Source organism: Cinclus cinclus, chromosome 6, assembly GCF_963662255.1.
Source record: "Cinclus cinclus chromosome 6, bCinCin1.1, whole genome shotgun sequence".
Classification (NCBI taxonomy): domain Eukaryota; kingdom Metazoa; phylum Chordata; class Aves; order Passeriformes; family Cinclidae; genus Cinclus; species Cinclus cinclus.
In genome coordinates, this window is record NC_085051.1 from 42,547,494 (window position 1) to 42,570,729 (window position 23,236).

Genomic DNA, 23,236 nt, shown 5'->3' on the forward strand with positions numbered 1-23,236 from the left:
AGACACACTAGCAAAATTGCATTTTTATTAAGATCATCACGTAGAAATTCACATTAGTATTCTGCATTTTGGGCCTATTTACACTGCTTTCATACCATTCAGTCTTTTCATTAATGAAATATGAATTTGATAGACCTGATCTATAGCCAGCCAAACATATTATCAAGCCCCAGGGGATTGAAATACCTTAGAGAAGAGGATTAGATTTTAGAACGACTGAAAAAAACCTGCGAACGTAGCCTGAAATAAACAGACTGCAATTCAGAATGGACAAGGGAAAAGTATTTTATCTGTGAAAGAATAGGCAACTTTACAGATGGATATAGAACGACTGTTTAGACAAAGATATTTCCACAGCGTTGGGGAAAGGAGGGAGACTTGCATTTGTTGGTAACGGTTCCCTCCTTGTCTGCTTGTTTGGTTTTTTTCCCCTTCCAAATCAGGCCAATGCCTCCTGGGAGACAGTAAATTGTACCAATCTCTTGAGGATAGTATTTGATGTGCTAAAAACATCATCAAAACAACCTCAAAGCTACAACTAGCAAAAGTTTAATCAAAATAAACTTAATTTTCAATGAAAACAGATTGCAATACTTCTTTAAAGACAAAGATTTAAACTGAGTATAGGAGAAGTTAAAAATAGCCTCATAAAATACAATCAGATATTATATTTACCATGCCACAGATCTTCTAAAATGAGTTATCATTTTCTCAGTCATGTTATTACACATTATTATCACTTCCCATTTCATGTCCTTCTGGAGACACCACAGAGGGTGTCAGACTAAACTGATGTAGTACTCAACACTCAACTCATTAAAAATAGTTATCTATATATAAAATCCCCAAAGTACACACGTCATTTACAAAACTAGACCCCACAAACTTTTTAATGAAAGTAGTCTAAGATTAAACACAGAAAATAATGTTCAATTAACTGGAAGCATTCCTTTTCTTGTGTAGATGTAAATCAACCTCCAACTTACTGATTTACAGTATAATAAAAAAGAGGAACATCTGTTCCACATATTTAGCTTGAAGTACAGCTAACTGATCAACACTACCTATTTGTATGAGAAGGCAAATTAGATTTTGACACAGATGTACCAATATAAATGTGACTTTTAATGCTTTATTTTTGCAATATGTGTAAATAAGATAAATCTTAGCAAAGAGTTTGCACTTTGCTTAAGAGTTAAGCCAGCACAGACCCAACAGTTAAAATCAGGTGGAAAACAGCATCACAGCAAATCAACATTTCATGCAGCCAACCCTGTAAAGCAAGAGGACACAGAAAGTTTCTCCGCACTCTGTTTCTATATCAAAACAGAAGTCCCAAATGTACTGATCTGTACTTTTGAATTCCTAGGTGATGTATGATAAATGTGTATCTCCCTGTTAACATGGTAAATGGGTGCAGTTGCCAAAATTCTGTCTGATCTGTAAGGGCTTGCACTACTGGCATTTAACTGGCTAATAGTTTCATTTGTAGAAGAAAAAGTAAAAGTAAATTTTAGTGAGAATATGAATCGATATTTATAAAACTACAAGACTTATTTTTACTGAAGATTTCTAATATTAAATTACCATATCAATAATTTTCCCTCAGAAAAACTGAAATATTTTAACAAACTGACTACGGTACTGGACAATGCTATAAGAATACTAACACCAAATTCAGATGAAGAGTAATTAGTAAATCAAACAAGTTCCCAGGCATAAGAGTCTAAAAACACTTACAGAAAAAGCAGGGTATTGCATCTATATAATTTGTGCACTTTGTTTCTTAGTCATAATAGTTAAATCTTAATAGCTAGCCATAATAGCCCTATATCTATATGGGTTCAGGGAGGAAAAAATGCATTTAAGATAGTTAAGTTAGTATATATTTAAGTTAGTATACATTTGGAAGATCTCACAGCTGCACCCTTACGTAAACTACAGTAGCTGAAGTAAATGTTAAATTTAAAAATTAATTTAAGATTCAACTCACTTCTAAACATGAGCTTAAGAATATGTTTTAACCTTTTTCTTCCTCTCCATTTTACATTATACTGTGATTTTATGGCAACTGTTGGAAGCTAAATGTACAATGCACAAAACTCAAATTGTTGGAAACAATGACATTTGAATAAATCAAAAGAAATTTCTAGTATCACATGTACATCAGAGGCAAGTTAGATCCTCCCCACTAAACAAAGATAAATTACACCCAAGTCAAACATGACTGGTCACTTCCAACTGGGAAACAGACTATCTGATAGGAGCAGCTGTTAGAATGGGCTTGACAAAATGCTTTGTTGGTAGACAGGATTAGAAATTCACATCCTTGCATTCCTTGATGTCTCATTAAAATAAAAACACACCAGCTATTTTCCTGTTACTGCCCCTGCAGGAGAAAGGCAGTGGGAAGCAGATAAGAAGTACAAAGTATTTTCTGTTGAGAAAATGAGGGAAGTCAAAGATTTCTAACTCAGAGAGATGACAATGACCCCAACTGAGCATTCTACATGAGTATTTTCAGGGCAGGAAATTAGTATTATAAAATCTTTCTGACCCTTAAGAAAGCATGTTCTACAAGCAGAAGTTTAAAATAATTGTTTTCCTGTGGGTTTTTACCCCATTAATTCCTGTCACCAAAAGAATTAGTTTCTTAGGCACAACAAAACAAAAAACCAGAATGTTTTCATTTAATCATGGGTTTTATTCACCAGCTAGAAAGCAAATGCTGATGGACACCAGGAAATGAGTTCTGCTTGTCTTACCCCTTTATAGAAACACTTTAGGTCTTTAAACCTATTCAATGACCGAATTTCATAAAGCATATAGGAACTTCTTTTGAGAAGGCCATTTTTTTCCAAATGTAATTTCATGTATTAGTTTGATTTAAATCAGCGGAGAAGCTGACAAGGTGAAGGAGCAGCAGAAGTAAACTGAACAGCATAGTCCTGTAAATCTATGAAAAGACAAAAAAATAAATTCCTAGATTTGATTTTCCAAAGTGATGCAATATCATTTTCAAAGACAATTACTTTCATTAGGAGGATAAATATAAAATCCCTTATTTACAGAATGCCAAAATATAAGCAGAACAAAAAGTGAAGTCTTTGACTACTGAAATAATACACATGGTTCTGCAAACAAACTCTTTTCTCCTGATAGTCACTGAAGACAGAAGAAAATTATTACTGTTCAGGCATACTACTACCAATGACAAATCTAGACAAGAGCGAGAAATACAGAAATTTCCCACCTTACATAAGAATGCTACTGCCTACTTAGATCTCATTTTACAGTCAAAGTCTTCTAACTAAAATTCCAGTACAAAAGGCTGCTCTTATCCTTTTCTAGAGAATCACATTAAACATTATGTGCTTACCATGTGGAAGACTACCAATACTTATGATTATATTGCATCTAATTACTAAAAAAAGGGAAGTTGTAACCTACTTTTGTTACTCTACTGCACTCTCTCATAGAACATGGTGCCTCAGTTTTTCAAGTTGAACTTTAGTTCTGAAGAGTGATGGAGTGGGGAATAAGGAAGTAAGTACTACCTTATAAAAGTAGTTCCAAGAACCATTATTAAAGGTAAGTGCTGATAAAATCAGATCAACTTTTCTTTGCACATGGGAAAGAAAAGTAATCTAAACCATGAAATCATGGGCGATAACAATACCTTTTTTGGTATTACATGGGAGAGAAAAAAGTCAGCAAATTCAAATTAGTTTTCAAAGTTATTTACACAATAAATAACAAGCATGACTCTTAGTTTTAAAGGTTAATCCCTAATCTGATATATCACCTAATGTTAAACAGATGAGAAATTATTTTAAAAAAATGCCACCAAGAAAAAAGCAACAAGACCCAACTTACCTGTATGTGCATTACAAGCTGTGCTTTCTCCTTGTCCTTACGTTCTATACATCTCTTCAGTTCTTCTACCTCTGACATTGCAGCATTATGACTCAGCTTTGCTTTAAGTTCCAAAATATGTTTCTCTAGATCTTGCTTCTCTCTCTCATATCTTTCAGCTACTGTAAAACAGCAAGAACAGAGCAACAGACTCAGTAGAAATACCAACTTATGATAAATTAATTATATCTCATTTAATTTTTGGCAATTTGATTCTCTACTCAAGACTATTCCACAACTACTGATTTTGACCTAAATATCTGTGAAAAATGGTACACCTGTACCATAACCAAATAACATTTTACTGAATGAAACAGCATTTTTGCAGTAATTTTACAGGGGTTTCCACTCTTCCCCCTGCATACAGCTGCTCCCCTCAAAAAAAAAAAACCAACAAAAAAAATCCCAAAAAAACCACCAAAGCCCCAACAAAACTGAATAAAATAAAATGGAAGAAACAGTTGGGAAGTTCTGGTCTATATGAAATTTGGCCATCAGCTTCAAGGCCAATGTTTTATTTCACCAGAGTAATACCTCCCAATTTGACAGTCACTTTATCTGTGAATTTTATATCTGAATCCTGCAACTACAACCGAAGGTTTTGATAAGAGTAAGCTATAAATTCTCTCAATCAGAAATTCAAAGGTCTTCAGACATAACTAACTACAAGAGGCAAAAGAAAAAAAAAATCTGTTTTTCTTCTTCCCATATATTTCTGAAGAAACAGAAACAACACAGTAAGGTGAAACACAACAGCAAAAATTATATAAATGTATGCACCTATTTTAATAGTTACAGTATATTTTTATTTTCTTCATATTTTTACAACTGTTTTGATTTATAAGATCAATAGGAAAATTAAAATATGCTTTTATTAACATGAAAGGCATATTGTTTCAAATAAATTAACTTGTAAGCAGATACATTACATGATTGGAGAAAAACTATTGAAAGTATTATTTTGCATTACATTTCTGAAGCTAAGCCACATAAAAAATCTAGCCCATTTCCAGTGCACTGTATGAGATTCGTAAAACATGGAGTCAGAGTCATATTTTAAAAACCAAGATAATTCAGAAGATGAAGTACAAAAATATGAAAATATGTCATTAGCCAAACCAATTAAACACTCCCACAGACACTGGACGCTAGAATAGAGTCACTATTTCTCTATTACCTTGAGTAATATATTTCTATGTTAATAAGGAGTAACATAAAGACTATCTCTAATGCCTTTTTGATTATGTTTGAAAAGTTTAAATACAGATAGAAAACTAAAATTTCATTGAAGACCTTGCAGAAGTGGTAATGTAATATGCAATTACATCTAGAAATGGTTTAAAGTATTTGTCTTCTAAATAAAACTATTCCAACTCTAAAACTCTAACATAGTGCAAACAGAAGCCCTAACTGTATCATACAGAAAAATGTTCTTAATCACTCAGGAATATATTGCCTACAAATTCTACCAGAAAGTCATCAGCCTTATTAACTACCTAGTCAATGACTCTTGTTATGATTTTCAAGATGGCAGAATTCAAACTGCAAATGGACTGAAATGCAAGTTTTCTGAAAAAGTATTATTTAAAAATAATACACATTTTTCTTCTGTAAAAACATTATTCAGTTTGCTGAAATTGCCGCATTTGTTTTAACCATGCAAATCAAAATATTTTATCATAAACTGTCACTGCTATTTCTCTATTAATATTCAGGTGCCAATATGTATTAACTTAAACCTGAGGAATTAATTGGCTGATTTTGTTGAAACAATAGAAGAATTAGACTGCAACTCCAAGATAAAATTAATGATCATGCCTACTAACTAGTTTGCAGTTCTCTAGTGCAAAATATCAGTTGTACCTGCTCTAATTCTCCTGTCATCATCCTGTCCATCGTGGTAGCTCTGGCGATGCATAGCAGCATATGAAATTTGATGTTGCAACTCTACACGGTCTTCTTCTGCTCTGGAAAGCTGGGAACGAAGATCCTCAATCTAAAATATATGCACAAGCATCAAAAATTAATGAAAAACAGAACAAAAAAGTAAATACCATACTTTTATTAAATGCTAAAAAATACTACTACACACAAAAAGTACTTATAAATAAATCTTGAGAGTACTGAAGATGGTAAACAAAGATACAAACTACTTCCTAATTACAGGCCACAAAGTGATTATTCAAAATTAAAGGAAATATTTTCATTTATGTTGACCACAGATGAGCATTAATTTCTCTAGACCAAACAAAATGCTACCATATTATATGTTGCAATTTTCCTTTTACATAGCTACTGAAAATGTCTATACAAATTTACTAAACAATATGTTTTATTTAAAACGTGCTCCTTAAAAATACAATGTATTTATTCATGAGAAACACAGGGGCTCTTTACATTTTTCCTTTCTATCATATATAGTATAGCACTTACAAAGATGACAACATGTAGGAAAATAGAGAAAATCCAACATGCTGAAGTTGAAGAAAAATGTCTCTAATTCATATTACCCTATATTCCATTTGCAGTGATTTCAGTTCAAAACAGTAATATCGCTAACTCAAATTTCTTCTAGGTACAAAAGTCAAACAACTAATGCTAAAAGATGAGAATGCCAACTGCTCCCTCTCTAGCTATTTCTGTCTTTTTATCCAGTCCCTCTAAAAGATGTTTAGGAGAAAGGACTTTCTTCTAAAGCTATAAACCAAATTCCTGCAAATTTTAAGTTTAATCATATATGCATCAATAGCTATTGTTTAAAGCACACTTTAGATACGTTTTCAGGTATTTGTTTATTTACTTTTATTGCATGCTACAATGTAGCAAATACTTTTAGGTCATTGATTTACCTGACTCCACCAATTGCAGCACATGCTCTGCAGAACAACGATTACTAATATAGAAGTGGTTCTAAAGCATATTATGAAAGGAAATTTCACATAATGTAATTATGTACTGAAAACATACCATTATTGTCACTACTAAAATTAATACATATGAACATATACACATAAAATTCTGGAAAAATAAAAAGTATAACAAGCTCGATCCACATATAATACACATTTAAGCCTTTCTAGACCTCAGTTTTTCCTTCATAAAACAATGTTATCAGAGGATGAGATAGGAATATTAAAAAAAACCACTCAGACACAACCTAATATGAAAACCTTCAGATTTTTACCACGCTAAAGGAGTTACCTGATGCAAAAGAGCTTCTCTACTGTCTTCAGATTCACTCAATTTTTTCCGGGACTGCTCCAATTCCTGCTCAAGCTTTCATTTCAGAGAACAGTGAAGAAAGAAAGGCAATGAAGGCATCATAAAAGTGTATTTTAACATTTAATTTTGACACAAACGTATCCATATAAGCATCTACCTAAAATGTGGCATAATATACATAGCATTTTTATTTGTCCAAAATTTTAAGCAAACCTTCATTTGCAATAAATCCCTGCAATATTTATTTAAATTACATAAAGAGAATTTTACTTACAGTCCATAATTTCTATATAATATTTTGTATCACATAAAGACACTAAGTAATTTATATTATCCAAAACAAAAATCACAAAAGCAAATCTTTACTGGGCTAGAAGTTTAAAAGATGGAAGATAAGTTTTAACAAAGTTTCAAAACTGTTGTCCCTGGATTTGAAACATACTTTCAAACTCAAAATTAATAATGACTTAATATTTTAAGTCAACTTTGGTAAACAGTTTATTCATAGAAGAGTTAAAGATGACACACATTGGTAGAACTGTAACTGGTAAAACATGTAGGATTTCTGTGTGGTGCAAGATGATGTATTTGAATTATTCAGGAAATAAGAGGAATAAAATACTGAAGTGCCCTGAATTTCATAAAACTGAAAGTTTTCCTAAAAACATAATATTCAAAATGTGTAATCAGAAATAGTCATCAAATTGATGACCATTAAAAAATTAAAAAAACAAACTAAAGCAAAAACTACAAAATATTTTGTGACTTCTTCCATAAATACTTCAAAGATCCACTTGGAAATAAATATACAGGTTTTGATAGCAGAAATTGTTATTGTTGAGATAGCAGTCTCAAGGAGGATGTTGAGAGCCTGGCAAATAGGCAAAGTAAACAGGACCAACATTAAGGGAATGAAGAGAACAACATAACATAAAACACTACATAAAGGCTTAGTATAAAGGGGTATAACTTTGAAAGATGCTAAACGATTCAAGTGGAAAAAAAAACTAGGAAAAGTGTAATACAGCCCTAGTATCCTGCTAGAATATAAATACAAGAAATTTTGGGTTTTATGAGAAGAAAAAGTGAAATATGGCAACAGTTCAGTAAGAGTAGTATTAATAACTATGGTGCAAAATAACCAGCAAGAGTTAGTTGCAGGGATGAAGAAAAGCTGCTTTGAGCGGCAGACTACAGACAAATTCAGAGAGAAAATAGAGAAAGAAATCAAGGATAATGCCCAAGTTATAAATCTGTCTGCCTGGCAGGATGGAAGAGTCATTAGAAGTAACATACTATAACTGAAGAGCTTTGAAGGAGAGACACAAGCTGAGAACAGCTATATTCACAGTGCCTCCGATGCAGAAAAAAATCCCCCAACTTGTATTCTTAAAGAGTAAAGAAAATATTGTTCTGCTGGTTTCTCAGAAGAAAAAGCATATACTGTAACAGATTACACTATACACTCACTTAAAACCAAACAAAATGGAAAAAATTAAGGCTTACCTGGTGCTTTTTGCTTTCATATTTCACAAGTTTGCTTCTCAGGAGTTCTTCTGTTTCATCTGCTTTAGCATCTTGCTTCTTTAAAACCTTTAGAGGAGAAAAATATATTGCAAACTTCACCACAAAATTTACAGAAGCCATGATTCCAAGGCTGTTAAAATTAGAGAATCTGATGATACATTTAAGAAAGAAGATCTAGACAAATGCTTTCTGTCTGCATCTAATATGTCCATGTAGAGCCAATGTATATTGTTATGAAAGGATAAATATAAGTTCATGCATACATAAACACACCCATGCAGAGAACAGGGACAAACACAAAGTCTAAAGCAGCACTAACATCCTTCCGATGTATAGAACTCCAGACACTCAAGTTGACCCCAAACACCTTTAGATTAAGGTCTAAAATGCTAAAGAGAACCCCTACAGATTTGCTGTGTACATATCAGGGAAAAAGAATATATTGTCTAAAAAAGTGTGCATGTTATGAAATACAATGCACTGTAATCAAGGAAACACTACTATAAGGTTGTGTTAGAAGTCAAAAGAAAAAGAAAAGGAAAAAGGTTATTTCTTCTGAATCTGGACAGATGTTTAGAGCCACAGAACTACAACTGAATCAAGTGAAACCTTCCTGATCAAAAGTTACCAACATTGATGTGCCCTTCCTTGACAACAATCACAAAAAAATAAAACAAATCCATGGGACTTTTCCCATTCCCTCTCAGACTGAGGCATCTAAAACCACACATGTACACTTTCTAAACCATCTTATAAAAAATAAAAGTGCATTAAACACCAATTTCAAAAGCTTGTCCCTCTGCAAACCAACACTATTTGTAAAACACAGCCAATCCCTGGCAAAGGAAGCATTAGACATAACAGATATTAATGACATGTAATACTTGCAACATAAACAACCCAGGGTTAGATATCTCAACCCATAGCAAAATCATTAGCTCATTTTAAATATCACTTAGAAACATCAGCTGAAAGAGATCAGTAGCCATATACTGATAATTTGCCATGAATTTCTGTAACTGTTTATAAATCACAGTTTTTATCTGCGCAACATGACTAGGCATTTTTCACACTAGTCACAAATTAATTAATTAGGTACTTTAGCACAAATCTTTTACTTTCATCCCATATCTTGAAGCACAAGTACATTTATTCCATCCATAATTACTTGCTAAAACATCAGAACAACAAAAACACATAACCTTCCCAGAAAGAAATGTCTTTTTCCCAGTCTGTCGTTCCCAAGCATTTTCATTTTACATTTTAAAGGAGTATCTCCTTTAACAAATACCCCTGAAATTTGTCCCTATGAATTGTACATTTCATTCAGTTTTTGAACATTTTCTCTTTACTGTACACTGGAGAGAAATTTCAGTGTATGAAAACAGAATACAAGATATTAATCAACTTCAGTGAAGCCAGGCATTCAGCTTTAGAAGTTTGGCTTTAAAAGTAGCTTTCTGGAGAAAATAAATGGCTTTCTATACTTACCTCACTCTTATAACCCCACCTCAGTAAACACAGGGGTTTCAGTATAGTCTGGATTACTCTTCTGCCTGAACAGTTTACATTAAAATCTGAGACTGTGGAAGACATTAATCATAACTATGCCACTGACAATATTATGCCACATAAATAGTTATACTTTTAGTCATACTGATCCCTAATCAGATAATAGAAGACTGCAACACATTTAAGATATCTTCCTAAGTATTCAGTAGAGATTTAAATCTATCATTCCAGTCAACTACAAGACCCAACATTGCATACATTTTACTCAAAAAGACTCTTGGGAGAAGTCCCAAAAAGCAACATGAACAAAAGTCTAAGGTCATCTCTTCAGCTAATGTGTTTTTGCATTACTCAAGTTGATTTGGTTTGTTTTGGTTTGCGTTTTTTTCTTTGTTTATTTTTAATGACCAGAAGTATCAGTTCAGAACAGCCTATCTGGAATACATAATGTCTATTAACAGCAATCAACCATCAGTTTTACTAGTAAAATTAAAAGCTTTGTCATAGACAGTCAACTTTAGACCAACTTTATTTTTGGCACTAGATTAATAATTAGCATAGTTCCAAACATGCATGTTTTCATGTGCAGATTTTGCTAGAGATGTCAGAATCATAAAGAAAATATTAGATCTGGGCTGGATTCAGGAATACTAATAAAATTTTCAAAGATTATTCCTGCTGAAAGCAAAAAATATCTCTGCATCAGTAGCATACCCCAATTCCCAGAAATAAACATGGAAATAAATATGCCATTTCAACTTCACTGACTGATACTCAGGCTATTAAATATGAAAAATTTCAAACAAAAATGCATCCTTTACTATAACTGGTACTGTAAATAAAACCTTCAGTTTTACTTTCTGCATATTGTAAAAATAGCCCATAGCCATTTCATTTTAAGGAAAAAAAACCATATATGCATATACACACACACAGACACATATATATATGTAATATATATACCCCAGAGTTAAAATACTGCAAAAAAGAAGCAATGTTACAATAAATGAAACATACTACGTGTGTACTGCTTGGACTGTGAAACATGCACTGTACTAATAGGTGCCAGGTAAGCAGTTAATCAAAATGTCATAAGGAAATGGAAGCATCTGGTCATCCACATCCAGACAAACATCAACTGTTACAGACAATTCAGAAATTGTACAGGTAAAAGTTAATTCTGTGTTTTGCCTCCTTCCTGTACTCCTTTTTAAATAATTCTCTCCTGTTTTGTGCCACACTTCTTTTTCCTCCACTATGGAACACTATATAACCTTTCTCTTTGAAGAGATAAAAGAAAAAAAATAAAAATCAAACAACACATCAAGATCCAACTGATTCTTTGATTTCATTTGCTGTCCCCAAAGAAGGAGCTGAGGAAGACAAATGTCAAAAATGGGAAATAGGAAAAGGATGCTAAGGACAACAGTTCAAGTACACACTCCTCTTTGATTGGCTTCCAAACAGCAGGCCAGAGGAGCTGAAGCACCAAGGAATGGGAAGAGGCTATAGTCAACAGGATTCTCCTACCAAGATCTTCCTCTGAAAGCATTAGTGTCCAGGCTGTTCTGAAAGAGACTGACAAGGTTGTCGGGGCCTTGGAGGGGGCAGGTACATAGGAGGCCACAAGGATACAGAGAACTTCTATGTACAAAGGTCTTCTCAGCATAGCTTTGGGAAGGACCAGCGAGATGTTCCACTGCCTGCTTAGGCGGTCAGGCTAGATGAACTTTTGATTTGACCAAGGAGAACAATTTTTACAGATCTTTATAAAGAATTCACTAGCATAAGATAGCATTAGATTATAAACATAACATATACCACAGCTGAGCATACCTCACCTACACACACAGAGTAAGTACTGAACTTCAAAACCATAACTTACTGCTTCATAGATCAATTTCTCTTATACATGAGGAAAACGACGGGGATGACTGAGGAACAACTCAAGTCCTCAGTTTTTCCAACTTATGATAACTTTTCAAGAGCAAATCATAACTTTTACAGCAACTTAAGACTGTTAACTTTTCTTAGGGTTTGGGTTTTGGTCTCAGTTTGGATTTGCTCTGTTGTTTTTTTTTTGTTTGTTTTAAATAAAACCAGATTTTTTGAAAGCTGTGCACAGACCACAAACTGAAACTTGTGCTATCAAAGTGAGACTGATCAGTGAGTTTTTCATACTATCACAAACATACAAGAACAGTCTCATGCTATAGTTTAAAGTAAAGTAAAAACATACCACATCCTAATCCTAATGAAAATACTTTCCCTAACTTGCTACAATAGTGATTAGCATGGCTCCAAGTATGCTACCTAAACACACCAGCCAGGCAGTTAAGAAAGAGACTACCTAGCTATTTCAGTGACAGATGTATATGAAACTTGTTCATGTTCCAAGCAAGAGTCAGATTCAAACTACAATCAAAACAAAAACCATTGGCCACAGGTGGCATAGCACTGAGCCAAAGAGCAAGTATCAACAATGCATTAAAACATCCAGGTGGCTCAAAGCACAGATCAAGTTTATGTTTGTCCAAAAAGATCAGTGATAAAGATATGAAAAAACAATGTTCAGTAACACTTCTGACAATCAGTTTACCCCACTCTCTGTCCACCAGTTTCTTGCAATTCATGGTATTTGTAGTGGAGGCAAACAGTCCACAGTATTCGTAGGGGGAGGCAAACAGAATCTAAATATACAGTTGCACAAAGAGAAAGTTAAAAAATGCTTCCCGGCCTACCCAAGTTGCTAGGTTAAGACATAACTGTAGTCACTACCTTACCACAGTCAGTGGATTCAAAAGGTTCAAAAAGGATGATTCTGTTCACCTAAAGTATGCCAAGCATGAACACATGGATACATTTCACCAAAATCCAGGAAGCCAAGCACAGAATTTTGTAAAGCCATCCAGGACACCCAATGCACAGAAAAGAATGCAAAGAAAACATTTTTAAAAATGATACTTGACCTTGTTCTAGAAAATAGATGTATAAATGTAAACAAAAAGTAAGAGGTGATGGTGTCTTTATATTTAAAGAAAAAGAAGCACTGAGGAATCTCAAAATAGTTTTCATTTACACAACAAATGCAGTTATTAAAGCAATTCATGTATACAGGTCAATACCCCTGGCAAGAAAAGAATATTTGTTCTTTTTTGTAATCAGAAACATGTTTATAACAGGAATATAGAAAAAAAATAAGACATACAATTGGCATTAATTTGTTTGTTAATTGCTATTTTCTAATTTGCTGATTAAATGTACCAATACACACTAAGATTAAAGATACATAAAATGTACAGAAAATAGTTTTTATACAACACAGCACAGACAGGCTAAATATTCAATATAAAAATGCAAATTTGAAACTTAAAGATACAAAACTTTATACATCAAGCTTTCTTAATGGTCAGTACACACCTAGATATCTTCTTGGTTCATAATCAGTCTATGATTAGAGTAGTACTACAATACAAATAAGAATTTCGCACATTAAAACCAAAAAATGAGAGAAAGAAAAGACAGACAAGAGAAAGGCCAAAATAAAAGTATCATCATGTTCTGTTAGATCCTGAAAAATATAATATCATTTAATAATCGCAATTTAGGAAGGTGATTCTCTTAAGACGGTAAAACACTGACAAGCAGTGGTCAGTTCCAGGCACTGCACTTGACTGAAAAAATAATAGCATTTAATCTTCACAAACTTCACATGATTTCTTAATCAGAGCAACTACTGATCACATGCAAAAGTCAAATTAGATTTGGTTTGAAATGTGTAACAGGCAAAATAATGAAAAAATTGAATCATTAAACAGCCACAAATGCTTTAAATAGCATTTCTCTGTAAATCATTCAGGCCATATTAAATGACAGGATTTCAAAATTCAGTCCAAACACTACCCTCCTTTCCAGTAATGTTACTTGGGAAGCATCTTGGAGAAAAAAATTAAAACAGAAGTAGACTTCCATGGAACATTATGTCTGTGCAATGATTACCACAAGACTGAGGCCATTGTCAGAGTTAAGAGTCCACATCTAACTCACAATTTCAATTACAAAGGACAAGAAACAGAATAACAAATTAACAAGCTTAAAATTATATAGAATCATGTTTAATTCAAATAGCAATTGCAGCAAAATATTTATTTACTCTATTCTCACTAGGCTGTGCAAAAGTACGCAAGGCAATTCAAGTACATTCTTTCTAAAATACAGCAACTTAAATTGTATTTTAGAAAGGGGCTCCTCAGGAAAAATAAAGTAGAATTTACAGAAGAAACTATTAAACTATCTTAATTCACAGTTGGACATCTTCAGGGAATAGAAGGTCTAGGATGTATTTAGTATTTCATACTCTTTTTGCGTGAAATTCAAAAGATGAACTACCAAGAATAAAGGTACCCAGCCTGAAGGCTCATGATCACATAGACTATGATCATTCATATGATCTATGAAAGATCATATGAAAATTCTTTGAACTACATTTGATCTCATTCACTTGAATTCAAGTTTTCTTTCTAAGGAAATTATGGCAGTGTCAATGTATCTTTAGAGATTACAAGCCATCATCCTTTTAAAAGGACAAAATAAGATTGTTCCATTCTGCAGATAACACTATCAAACCACACCAATACATTGGATTAGGCATCCTTTCCCCACCCTGAAGGCACAACTGAAGAATCCAGAAGTGTACAGAGGCATATTAAAGAGCAATGAAAACTGAAATTCAGCACTCCAGTTCCTTTCACCCACTAGGGCACCAATTGGGGGGAAAATGAAACAGTGTCTTTCTGAAACAGTGGCAGATGCCATCTTTGAATAGTCTCTATCTTTATATGAAATGCATAGCACCATGAGCAAGATTCCTCAGTATCACTGCACAGTATGTAATGCCTTCCAAAAAGCTATGCTGCAGACACTAAAAGTGAAAACCAAGGAATTCCATATTTCTTCTCAATTATAGTATCCTATTGCACAGATAGAGATAACATTACAAATCATATCTTAAGTGGAATGAAATAAAAAGTCACACTATATTAAGACACAGATTTTCTAAACAGGAGTAAAATCAAAAAGAAATAAGTATTCTTCACATGTTTCCTAAAACAAGAAGAAAAACAGCTAACAGCTAATAAATCTCAAATTTTAATTTATACTCTAAACATTTCTATTTGTCTCCTAAACAATATTTTATATTTCAACCAGTATTGTTGAATAAAACTGAAACGCAATGAAAAGTTGTCTGGTCACTACCGTGCTTTTGATTGCTTGTTGAAATAAATTACTGAATTTATATAAATTCATTTGCACAAGCAAGCAAAGTTTACTTTTTAGAAAATAAAATGTTTTAATTGAAAAAAAAAAACACCTAATGATTGCTTTTGTTTGCCTGGGTTTTCAGGAAGGGCATAAGGGGGTAGGTTCTTAGAAGATTTGTGGCAGTACCCAAAAGGGTCTAAATATAGTCAAGACAATATAATAAAGGACAGAGACTGTGCTTAGTATTATCAGTATTATCTTAGTCATCAGAATAACATGAGTTAGACTGAGAGTTTAAAAATGTGCCAAAGATATGTGCACATTTTCCAGTTTGACAGGTACAGGCTCACAAATGCAACACATTGCTAACTAAATTCTAAATACAAGGGAAGCTTTCACTTGCATACCTCCTGTAACTGGAGAGACACGTGTCCCAGCTGGTCCTGGCGCCTTTCTACGAGCTGTCTTTCAGCACGCATTTCTTCTTCTATCTCCTGAAGTCTTCTCTCTACCCGTTCTGATACCTTCAAAAGGAAAAAACCCATGGTAGGAAATTAGTGTGCCTTTTAATACATGTGAAAATATCAATGGCAAAAATGTAAACAGAGTATGGGGCAAAAAGAAAAGAGAACATAATTTGTATTTCATAAAAGCAGATTTAGAATGGTAGAGAAAATAACTAGTTTATAATTAGTTATTTTATTTATAAAATAACTATTAGCAGTGAGTACTACAGAAGTACTCAAGCAGAGAACCAAACTTCTCTTGCTGGCAAGTATTCTCCTTTAGGTGCATGCATAGTTTTCTTTACAGTGGTGGTTCTACTCAAGCGTTAAATATCTCACTATCAAGGTTAGAGCAGCCTAATGTGAAATTGCAGTACAAAAGGCTTAGCTTCTCTGTCACAAGCCTGATTAACCTCTGAAGTAACATTTCTTTCACATCTCCAGCCTGCAAAACAGACCAATGTTTGCCTCTTTCATGATGCAAAATCTGTGAGTAAAAAGCAGTAAACAAGAACTAAGTACATGAGAATGCCTGTAACAACACAAAATAATTACACGCTTTAAGCCTTTCTCCCAGTATTTTGTGAATCCGTGAAAAAAAACTAATACAAACAACAACAGGTGTTTATTAAAGCAACTTGGATTATGAACATAAAGTTCAATCAGACTAATACCACAATTACTTCACTTCTGCAATTCAAGCTGCTAGCAGACAGCACCCTCTTGAGGCAGCAAATTAAATTTATTCTGTTAAAGATTAGCAAGAAAAATATTTATGTTGCCTCCCTACCTTAAAATTAATTACCAACTAACATTTAGATAAAAAGAGAAAGATGGAGATAAAAAGGGATTAAAAAATAAAACACAATTCAACTATTAGCTTTTAATGTATGCGGAGGTAAATTCTCATCTTTCTCTATTAAGCACACTTCTATTAGCACTAGGCATATGCATGGATAGAAAACTTTACCATGAGCAACACAACTTACGTAGGTAGCAACAGAAACACAATTAAGGGTACATTTATGTTCTGGGCTTCACAAGGCTTAATGAACAAAACACTCTTTTTCTTTACAACACAACACAGTTCTCAGAAAACACTTCTTGTTTGTGCAGCCAGATGAACAGCCAGGTTACAGTCTGGAATATTGTATTTTTTCCAGAAAACCATCAGGAGATGCCTAGTGCTGCATCAAGCCATACACTTTCATGAAGTTACGAAAGCTCTGTGGCCATAATCCAGAATAATTACTTACTAAAAACTAATGTATAAAAGATAATCGTGATGTTTGTTTTGACAAGTACTGCTTAACATTACTTCTCGGAATTCATAAAATACTCCAGCTAGCAGAAACAACGATGCTATGTAGTAGGAACAGAAAATAACACTGTCATTAAACTTGTTATGTCTTTGCTGAAAGCCAGGAAATAAGCTGTCATCCTCCCCCACACACATATCCAACATAAAGAAATGAAACAGTAATGTTTTAACATTTTTTTTTAAGTTTTGACTATGTGCTTCTGAAGACAAAAGCTTTCTCAGCTCTCTCATGTACCTTTTTCAATGAAGCACTTTCTTAAGAGAACTAAAGCTATTAAGAAAGAAAACATACAATTTTGACTTAACAGAAGATTCAAAAGTAACATCACCCCCAAAGATGACATTCCAAAGGACAGTTTGGTAATTTCCTCACTGTCATAGGTCTAGCATGCACAGCAGATAACAAGATATGAGGCAGCACTATACAGGCTTTAGATTCCTGCAAAGTTCAGATTTCATTACAAATTATCACTAACTCAAAACAAGTAAGAAAGTAACTTTATGAAGTGGATTGCCTTGCCTCTGACTTCCTTCAGCTCACTCCAGAATACAATTGTTGTATTACTTCTAACAAGGTAAAAAAAAAGATGGATAATATATCATTATATTTGTCATGGAAATCTCAGTTATAGACATAAACCTCTTTAACAAACAAACAAAAAATCCCCCACAACCAACACAAACCACCAAACATTTTGATGCTACTTATAACTCCTATTTGTTTCCCATACTTTGTCCATTGGTATGGTATTGCTAATACCTTGGCACTTCAGCAAGACTTTAATCTCCCACAAGAATTATGTTCCCTGTTTTTGTAGCCTCTCTGACCTTCCTCAGATTATCACACAGCCTGCGGCATACAACAGTAGGGATTAAAAAAATTGGAAATGGTTAAATGTTAATTTATTAATTAGCACATGCAGAGTAAACTTAAAAACATACTTGTCTTCCTTTGTCCCAAATGACACTGACTTTTGGCAACATTTCTCCCATGAAACTATGTATCTTGACCTCTGAATGTTATAAAAAATCTTAGGGTAGACAAGAGGTTCCTTCACCAAAGGACACTACAAAGAATATGAAGGCTCCACACAATGACATGAAATACTAGCACTAAATTACTGCATTCAGAACATATTAGAATTTGACTTCAAGCATGCATTTTTAGCAACACAGACTATCTGAATTATAATGATGACACTAGAGGTATGCTTCCACAGCTTTCAGGTAGCAGCAAACTCTGTGAAAACAGATTAGCTATCAAAAAGTTTCTCCCCCCTCCTGCAATTAAACACAAAGAACAGAATGTCCTTTTTAAAACTAGGGTGACATTTAAGTCCTGCAGCTAAGTACAATCTTGTGGAAGATCCTGGATGCTTACTGTAGAAAAATCACCATCCTACTTATTGAATTTCTGCCCTGTTTTTCAGCTTCCTGCTGTTATTTCCAGTGCAAAAGTCCTGCTAATAGAAATCTATTTCAACAGATTTTTGTTGCTGTTCTTGCTCCATCTTGTTCCATTCCAATAACCCATTTTATCATCAATGCATTCTTAAAACAGGAGTATTAAAATCACAAAAAGAACAAACTTTTTTCACAGTTATAACTTTAAATATTGCTAAACTTTTCCCCCTTGGCAAAACCTTTTATACCTTTTACAAGTCACCTGCGCAGTACCAAAAATCCTTATACCAGATCTTCTGAGGGACAGTTCATTATCTAACAATAATCCTGGCCCTCTGAGATGTCACAACCACAGTAACTCCACGAAAGACCCATTTCACTTGACACTGCTGCCTTTTTCCAGTGACAATCTACCATCACTTTATAACAGCACCATCTCAATTAAGCATCTACTTAATTTTAACTAGATGAAGTTGTTTTTTATGTATAAAGCATCTTGTGCTATTTGGGATGTGCTTCTATGTAAGTGATTGCAACAAAACATCCAAGAGGGCAATCTTATATAACCATAAAATAAGTAAATATTCTTTCAATTGCTTATATGCTTGTCTAGCAAACATCTAAACCCTTTTCAAGAGCAAAGGAATCTTACAAAATATCTAGCTAAGAAAGAGATTTTGATATAGAGAGTTGTAGAACCAGAATGGATTTTTAGCAAAACAGCACATAGATTCTCCAGTACAAGGCCATGGAGAGTGCTTGACTTGAAACAAGCATCCAGCTATGCATGAGTCATCACCTTCAATGTCATCTGTTTTTTATACTGGGATGGAAAACGTCTCTTTACAGGTAAAATATTGTGCTTTGACTGTGTTGTGTGAATCTTAAAGTATTCAAATTCAGCATCAAAAAGGCTCTATGAATCATAAACTCTAACAAAAATAAATTCTGAACTAGTGACTCAGAAGAACTGTAATGACTTAGACCTTTATCATCACACATCTACATACAGGCAATTTTCAAACAGCCCCAAATATACCAAACTGCAAGAATTTATATTTACATCTCTAAAAAAGTAAAGATTTAAGGACACTGAACTGAAAAGACTGTTTCTACCACGAGCTCATCCTGTGAAATTATCAAGTCTTCGAGTTGACAATTTATTGCCAAGAATCATACAGCAGAATATAAATAAAAGGATGGAAATGCTCGAGGTAATAAACACTCCCAAGTGAAGTCATAAAGGCACTAAGGACAAAAGTTCCTGCACAACTTTGTTTAATTCAGAATTGATTGTCATTAGTGAAAGTGAGTTGGGTAAGATGAAAAGTTTTTCTTCTCAAAACTTCCTTATGCAATCTCATTAGAAGAATTCCTAAATGCATATGCATACAAAGGATGTCAAATATATACGATAACAGACCCTAGTTTCTACAGGCACTCCAATCTCATGCTTTGCCATGCATACCATGAGAGTTATTTTTAGTCTTAACATCTGTACTAAATTCCTCTTTTACACATTTACCCCATCTCACTGATTCTGCCAACCTCATTAGGTAATAGGAGATCACTAGGCTTTGAACAAGGGCAGAGGATCCACACCTAGGATTGGAGAGCACTGGTAAAGCAGCAGTGCACAATGTTGCTACCACTAAGCTTTTTAGGGGGTGGGGAATTGGCTGGACACAATAGTGAATTATGTCAGAACTTCTCAGCCTAAAAACTAACACTCTGAAAAGCCTCTGAAGAAACTGAACAACCCTCCCGCGTTAAAAACAGGGATGAAGAAGTAGTTAGATTTGAAAGCCAAACTAATAAACACACAACAAAAAAACCCAAGCCAAAACATATCAACCAAAACACACATACCCAAAATAAGCAAAAAAACACCCAAAAAGACAGATAATCAAAAAAGTGGCAGCTCTTCTCGCAATATATAAACTATCTGGACAACTCCTTGCTATACGACAAGATCATGAAGATATGCAAGCTGTAACAAAGACTGGACAAGTTCCAAAAAGGAAATCCAGAGGGATTATTACTCAGTACAGAAAACAGATCACTTCTAGACCAAGAAGATCCTAACTCCCAGGTGATTAGACTTTCATTGTACAGAATTATCATTAGATGACTTTCTGTTCTAATATTGTAAGCCAAACTTCCAACTTTTGGTTATTCATCATACATGGCTAGATCTTTCCTAATGACCTGTTTCTTCTGCAAACCGATCCCCAGCAATTCTTTTACCTTTTCAAGGAAGTCTTTGAATTAATGACCTTTTTTATTTTTCCCCTTTTTCCTTTTTTCCCTTTCCTCTTTCCAGTCTTCTTTCCATTTGGCCAACGTTCTTCATAAAGTCACTAATCAGCAATGTGCAGAGTATTCCAGGGGAATTCTAACTGTTCCTACACATAAAAATTATCTCACTGCAGTTCACTGCAGCATTTGTGTCTTCACTAAAAGAATATCAGTAAATGTCAGTTTTCATAGCTTTATTGCATGATAATGGTCCCTCCCAACTAAGAGACTTACTCTTTTGCCCTTACCATTAACAAACTATAGAAGACTTCCTTTGTTACACTTCACCTCCCTAATTTTTTGCTTCTCTTAGGTCAAAAGTTGTAACCTTCAATTTCACATCTTGAAACCCTACTGTAGGAGGTCAGAGCTAGTTATTTCTTTCATTAGTGAACAGACAGTGGATGCCTCCATTCCAGAGGACTGAGGATGGTTTATTTCTCTCACATAAAGATACTGAACAGTTGTAATGTAGCCAGCTGGAGCAGCTATTTTATTGAGAGCCACCTTGGTTAAAACCGAGTTTACTAATTTCCTGATACATGAAAGATAAAATAAAAAAGTATACTGAGAAGTCTGCAGCAAGAAAAACACAGCATTTTGCAAGTATCTAGAGTTTTTTATTACATAAACTTACTTTATCCTACCAGGCTACTAGAAAAAACAAAATTAACATTCTAACAAAGACAACCCCATCATATTTTTTTCTACAAAGGCTGACAAGGTAAGTCTTCTTTCCCTGATGGACTCTATCGTATCAAGAACTAAGTGGTACTGATAGTGTCTCTTGCATGACTTAGTCCAACTTAATCTAGAGTCAAGAATTTACACAAGTACATTTATTAAGTCTGCTGGTACCAACAAGTGGTCCATGCCAACAATATTGTTATCAGTAACAAACACATCACTATAGCCCTTGACAGAGCATTTAGTACCATTTCCTACAATTTTAGAGCAAGATGAAGCACCTATGAGAAAATACGCACATAAAAGTCAACTTTGCTACTAATATCACAGTAAATGCTTACATAAAGCATACATTCAAGTCCTATGTGTCAAGAGCTACCTACAGGATTCTCACCTACTAATTACTGGGGTGATTCTCAACTCCTCTTGTTCCTACAGCAATATGCTGTTTGACTTCCATCTCAATACCAGATCTCTTTCAGATTTAAATTAACATAGTCTGCAGTCAGTCTGCTTCCAGCAGATACAGGAGACAAAAAAGAAAAGACTTGTCATGGCTGTCCTGCCTTTGTTACATTTTGTCACAAAGCCTTCAGAGAAGAGTGCAGCCCAAAGAGACTCCTTCCATTTTGCTACACAGACGATAAGAATTGAAAAGTACAGGGAGGGAGGGAGGGACAGAGGAAGAAGAGACAATAGTATTTATCATCATAACATGGGAAAGCTTGTATCTTCCCAAAGGTACCTTCAACAATTATAACAGCATTCAAACCAAACTTCAAAGTTAAAAAGCAGCTTTTGCCAGGGTTGTGAATTTTGAAGCAGAAAAATTCATAATACACACACCTGTAAAACACTTGTACTTAAAACAAGCATGTGAAATACAAAACTTGTCTTGCTGGTTTTATTATCGAAGAGGAACATTTCAAGAACCTATAGTACCCCAATAAGATCATGTTCAGATATACATATCAATATGTGATACCAATTACCAATACGCGTTAAACTAGAAGCCCACATCCTGCTTATTTTTACTAGATATAAACAATCCCTTCCACGTTAGTCACACTCACCGTTTCTTGTCTTTGGGACTCAGTGAGCTTTTCAGACAATTCTTCCAGAGTCTTTCTTAATTCAGCATCAGTCCTTCATAGAAAAATATAAGTAAGACAATATTCAACAGTGCAAATGCTAAGTAATACCCATCATAATTGTAAGCAGCAACAACCCCTCAGAATTGTTTGCTATTTCAATTTGTTCTACACCCACTACAAAAAAAAATAACTGCCTATCCATAATAATTTATAGCATAATTAGAAACAAGCCTCAAGTGTAAAATTCATTATAAAAAGCATTCCCATTCCTCAAGTGAAGAAACAGCATCTAAGTATCAGCTAGGTATCAGGTCAACAAGTACAAAATTATGGACACATCTAAACAGTCCTATTGCACACTAGTTTCCTACCAGGAATTAACACTCTAATTCCTGTTATTGCTATTGAACAAAGCACCACATGTTGAGAAAGTATATACATTATGGCCTGCAGGAGAGCTTGCCCTGAAGGGACTCCTGTAACAAGAA

General features: G+C 34.0%; 1 protein-coding gene across 1 annotated transcript in view; it reads right to left on the reverse strand.

Annotated features, from left to right (window-relative positions):
- The window catches only part of CEP128 (centrosomal protein 128), a 91,544-nt gene that overhangs the window by 61,062 nt on the left and 7,246 nt on the right, over positions 1 to 23,236 (reverse strand). Inside the window, exons 6-11 of the mRNA XM_062494729.1 lie at positions 22,728 to 22,800; positions 15,846 to 15,962; positions 8,644 to 8,730; positions 7,117 to 7,191; positions 5,779 to 5,911; positions 3,877 to 4,037 (exon numbers count right to left, since the gene is read on the reverse strand). Of these exons, the coding sequence (XP_062350713.1) occupies positions 3,877 to 4,037; positions 5,779 to 5,911; positions 7,117 to 7,191; positions 8,644 to 8,730; positions 15,846 to 15,962; positions 22,728 to 22,800 (646 nt within the window). The remainder of the gene's footprint in view (positions 1 to 3,876; positions 4,038 to 5,778; positions 5,912 to 7,116; positions 7,192 to 8,643; positions 8,731 to 15,845; positions 15,963 to 22,727; positions 22,801 to 23,236) is intronic.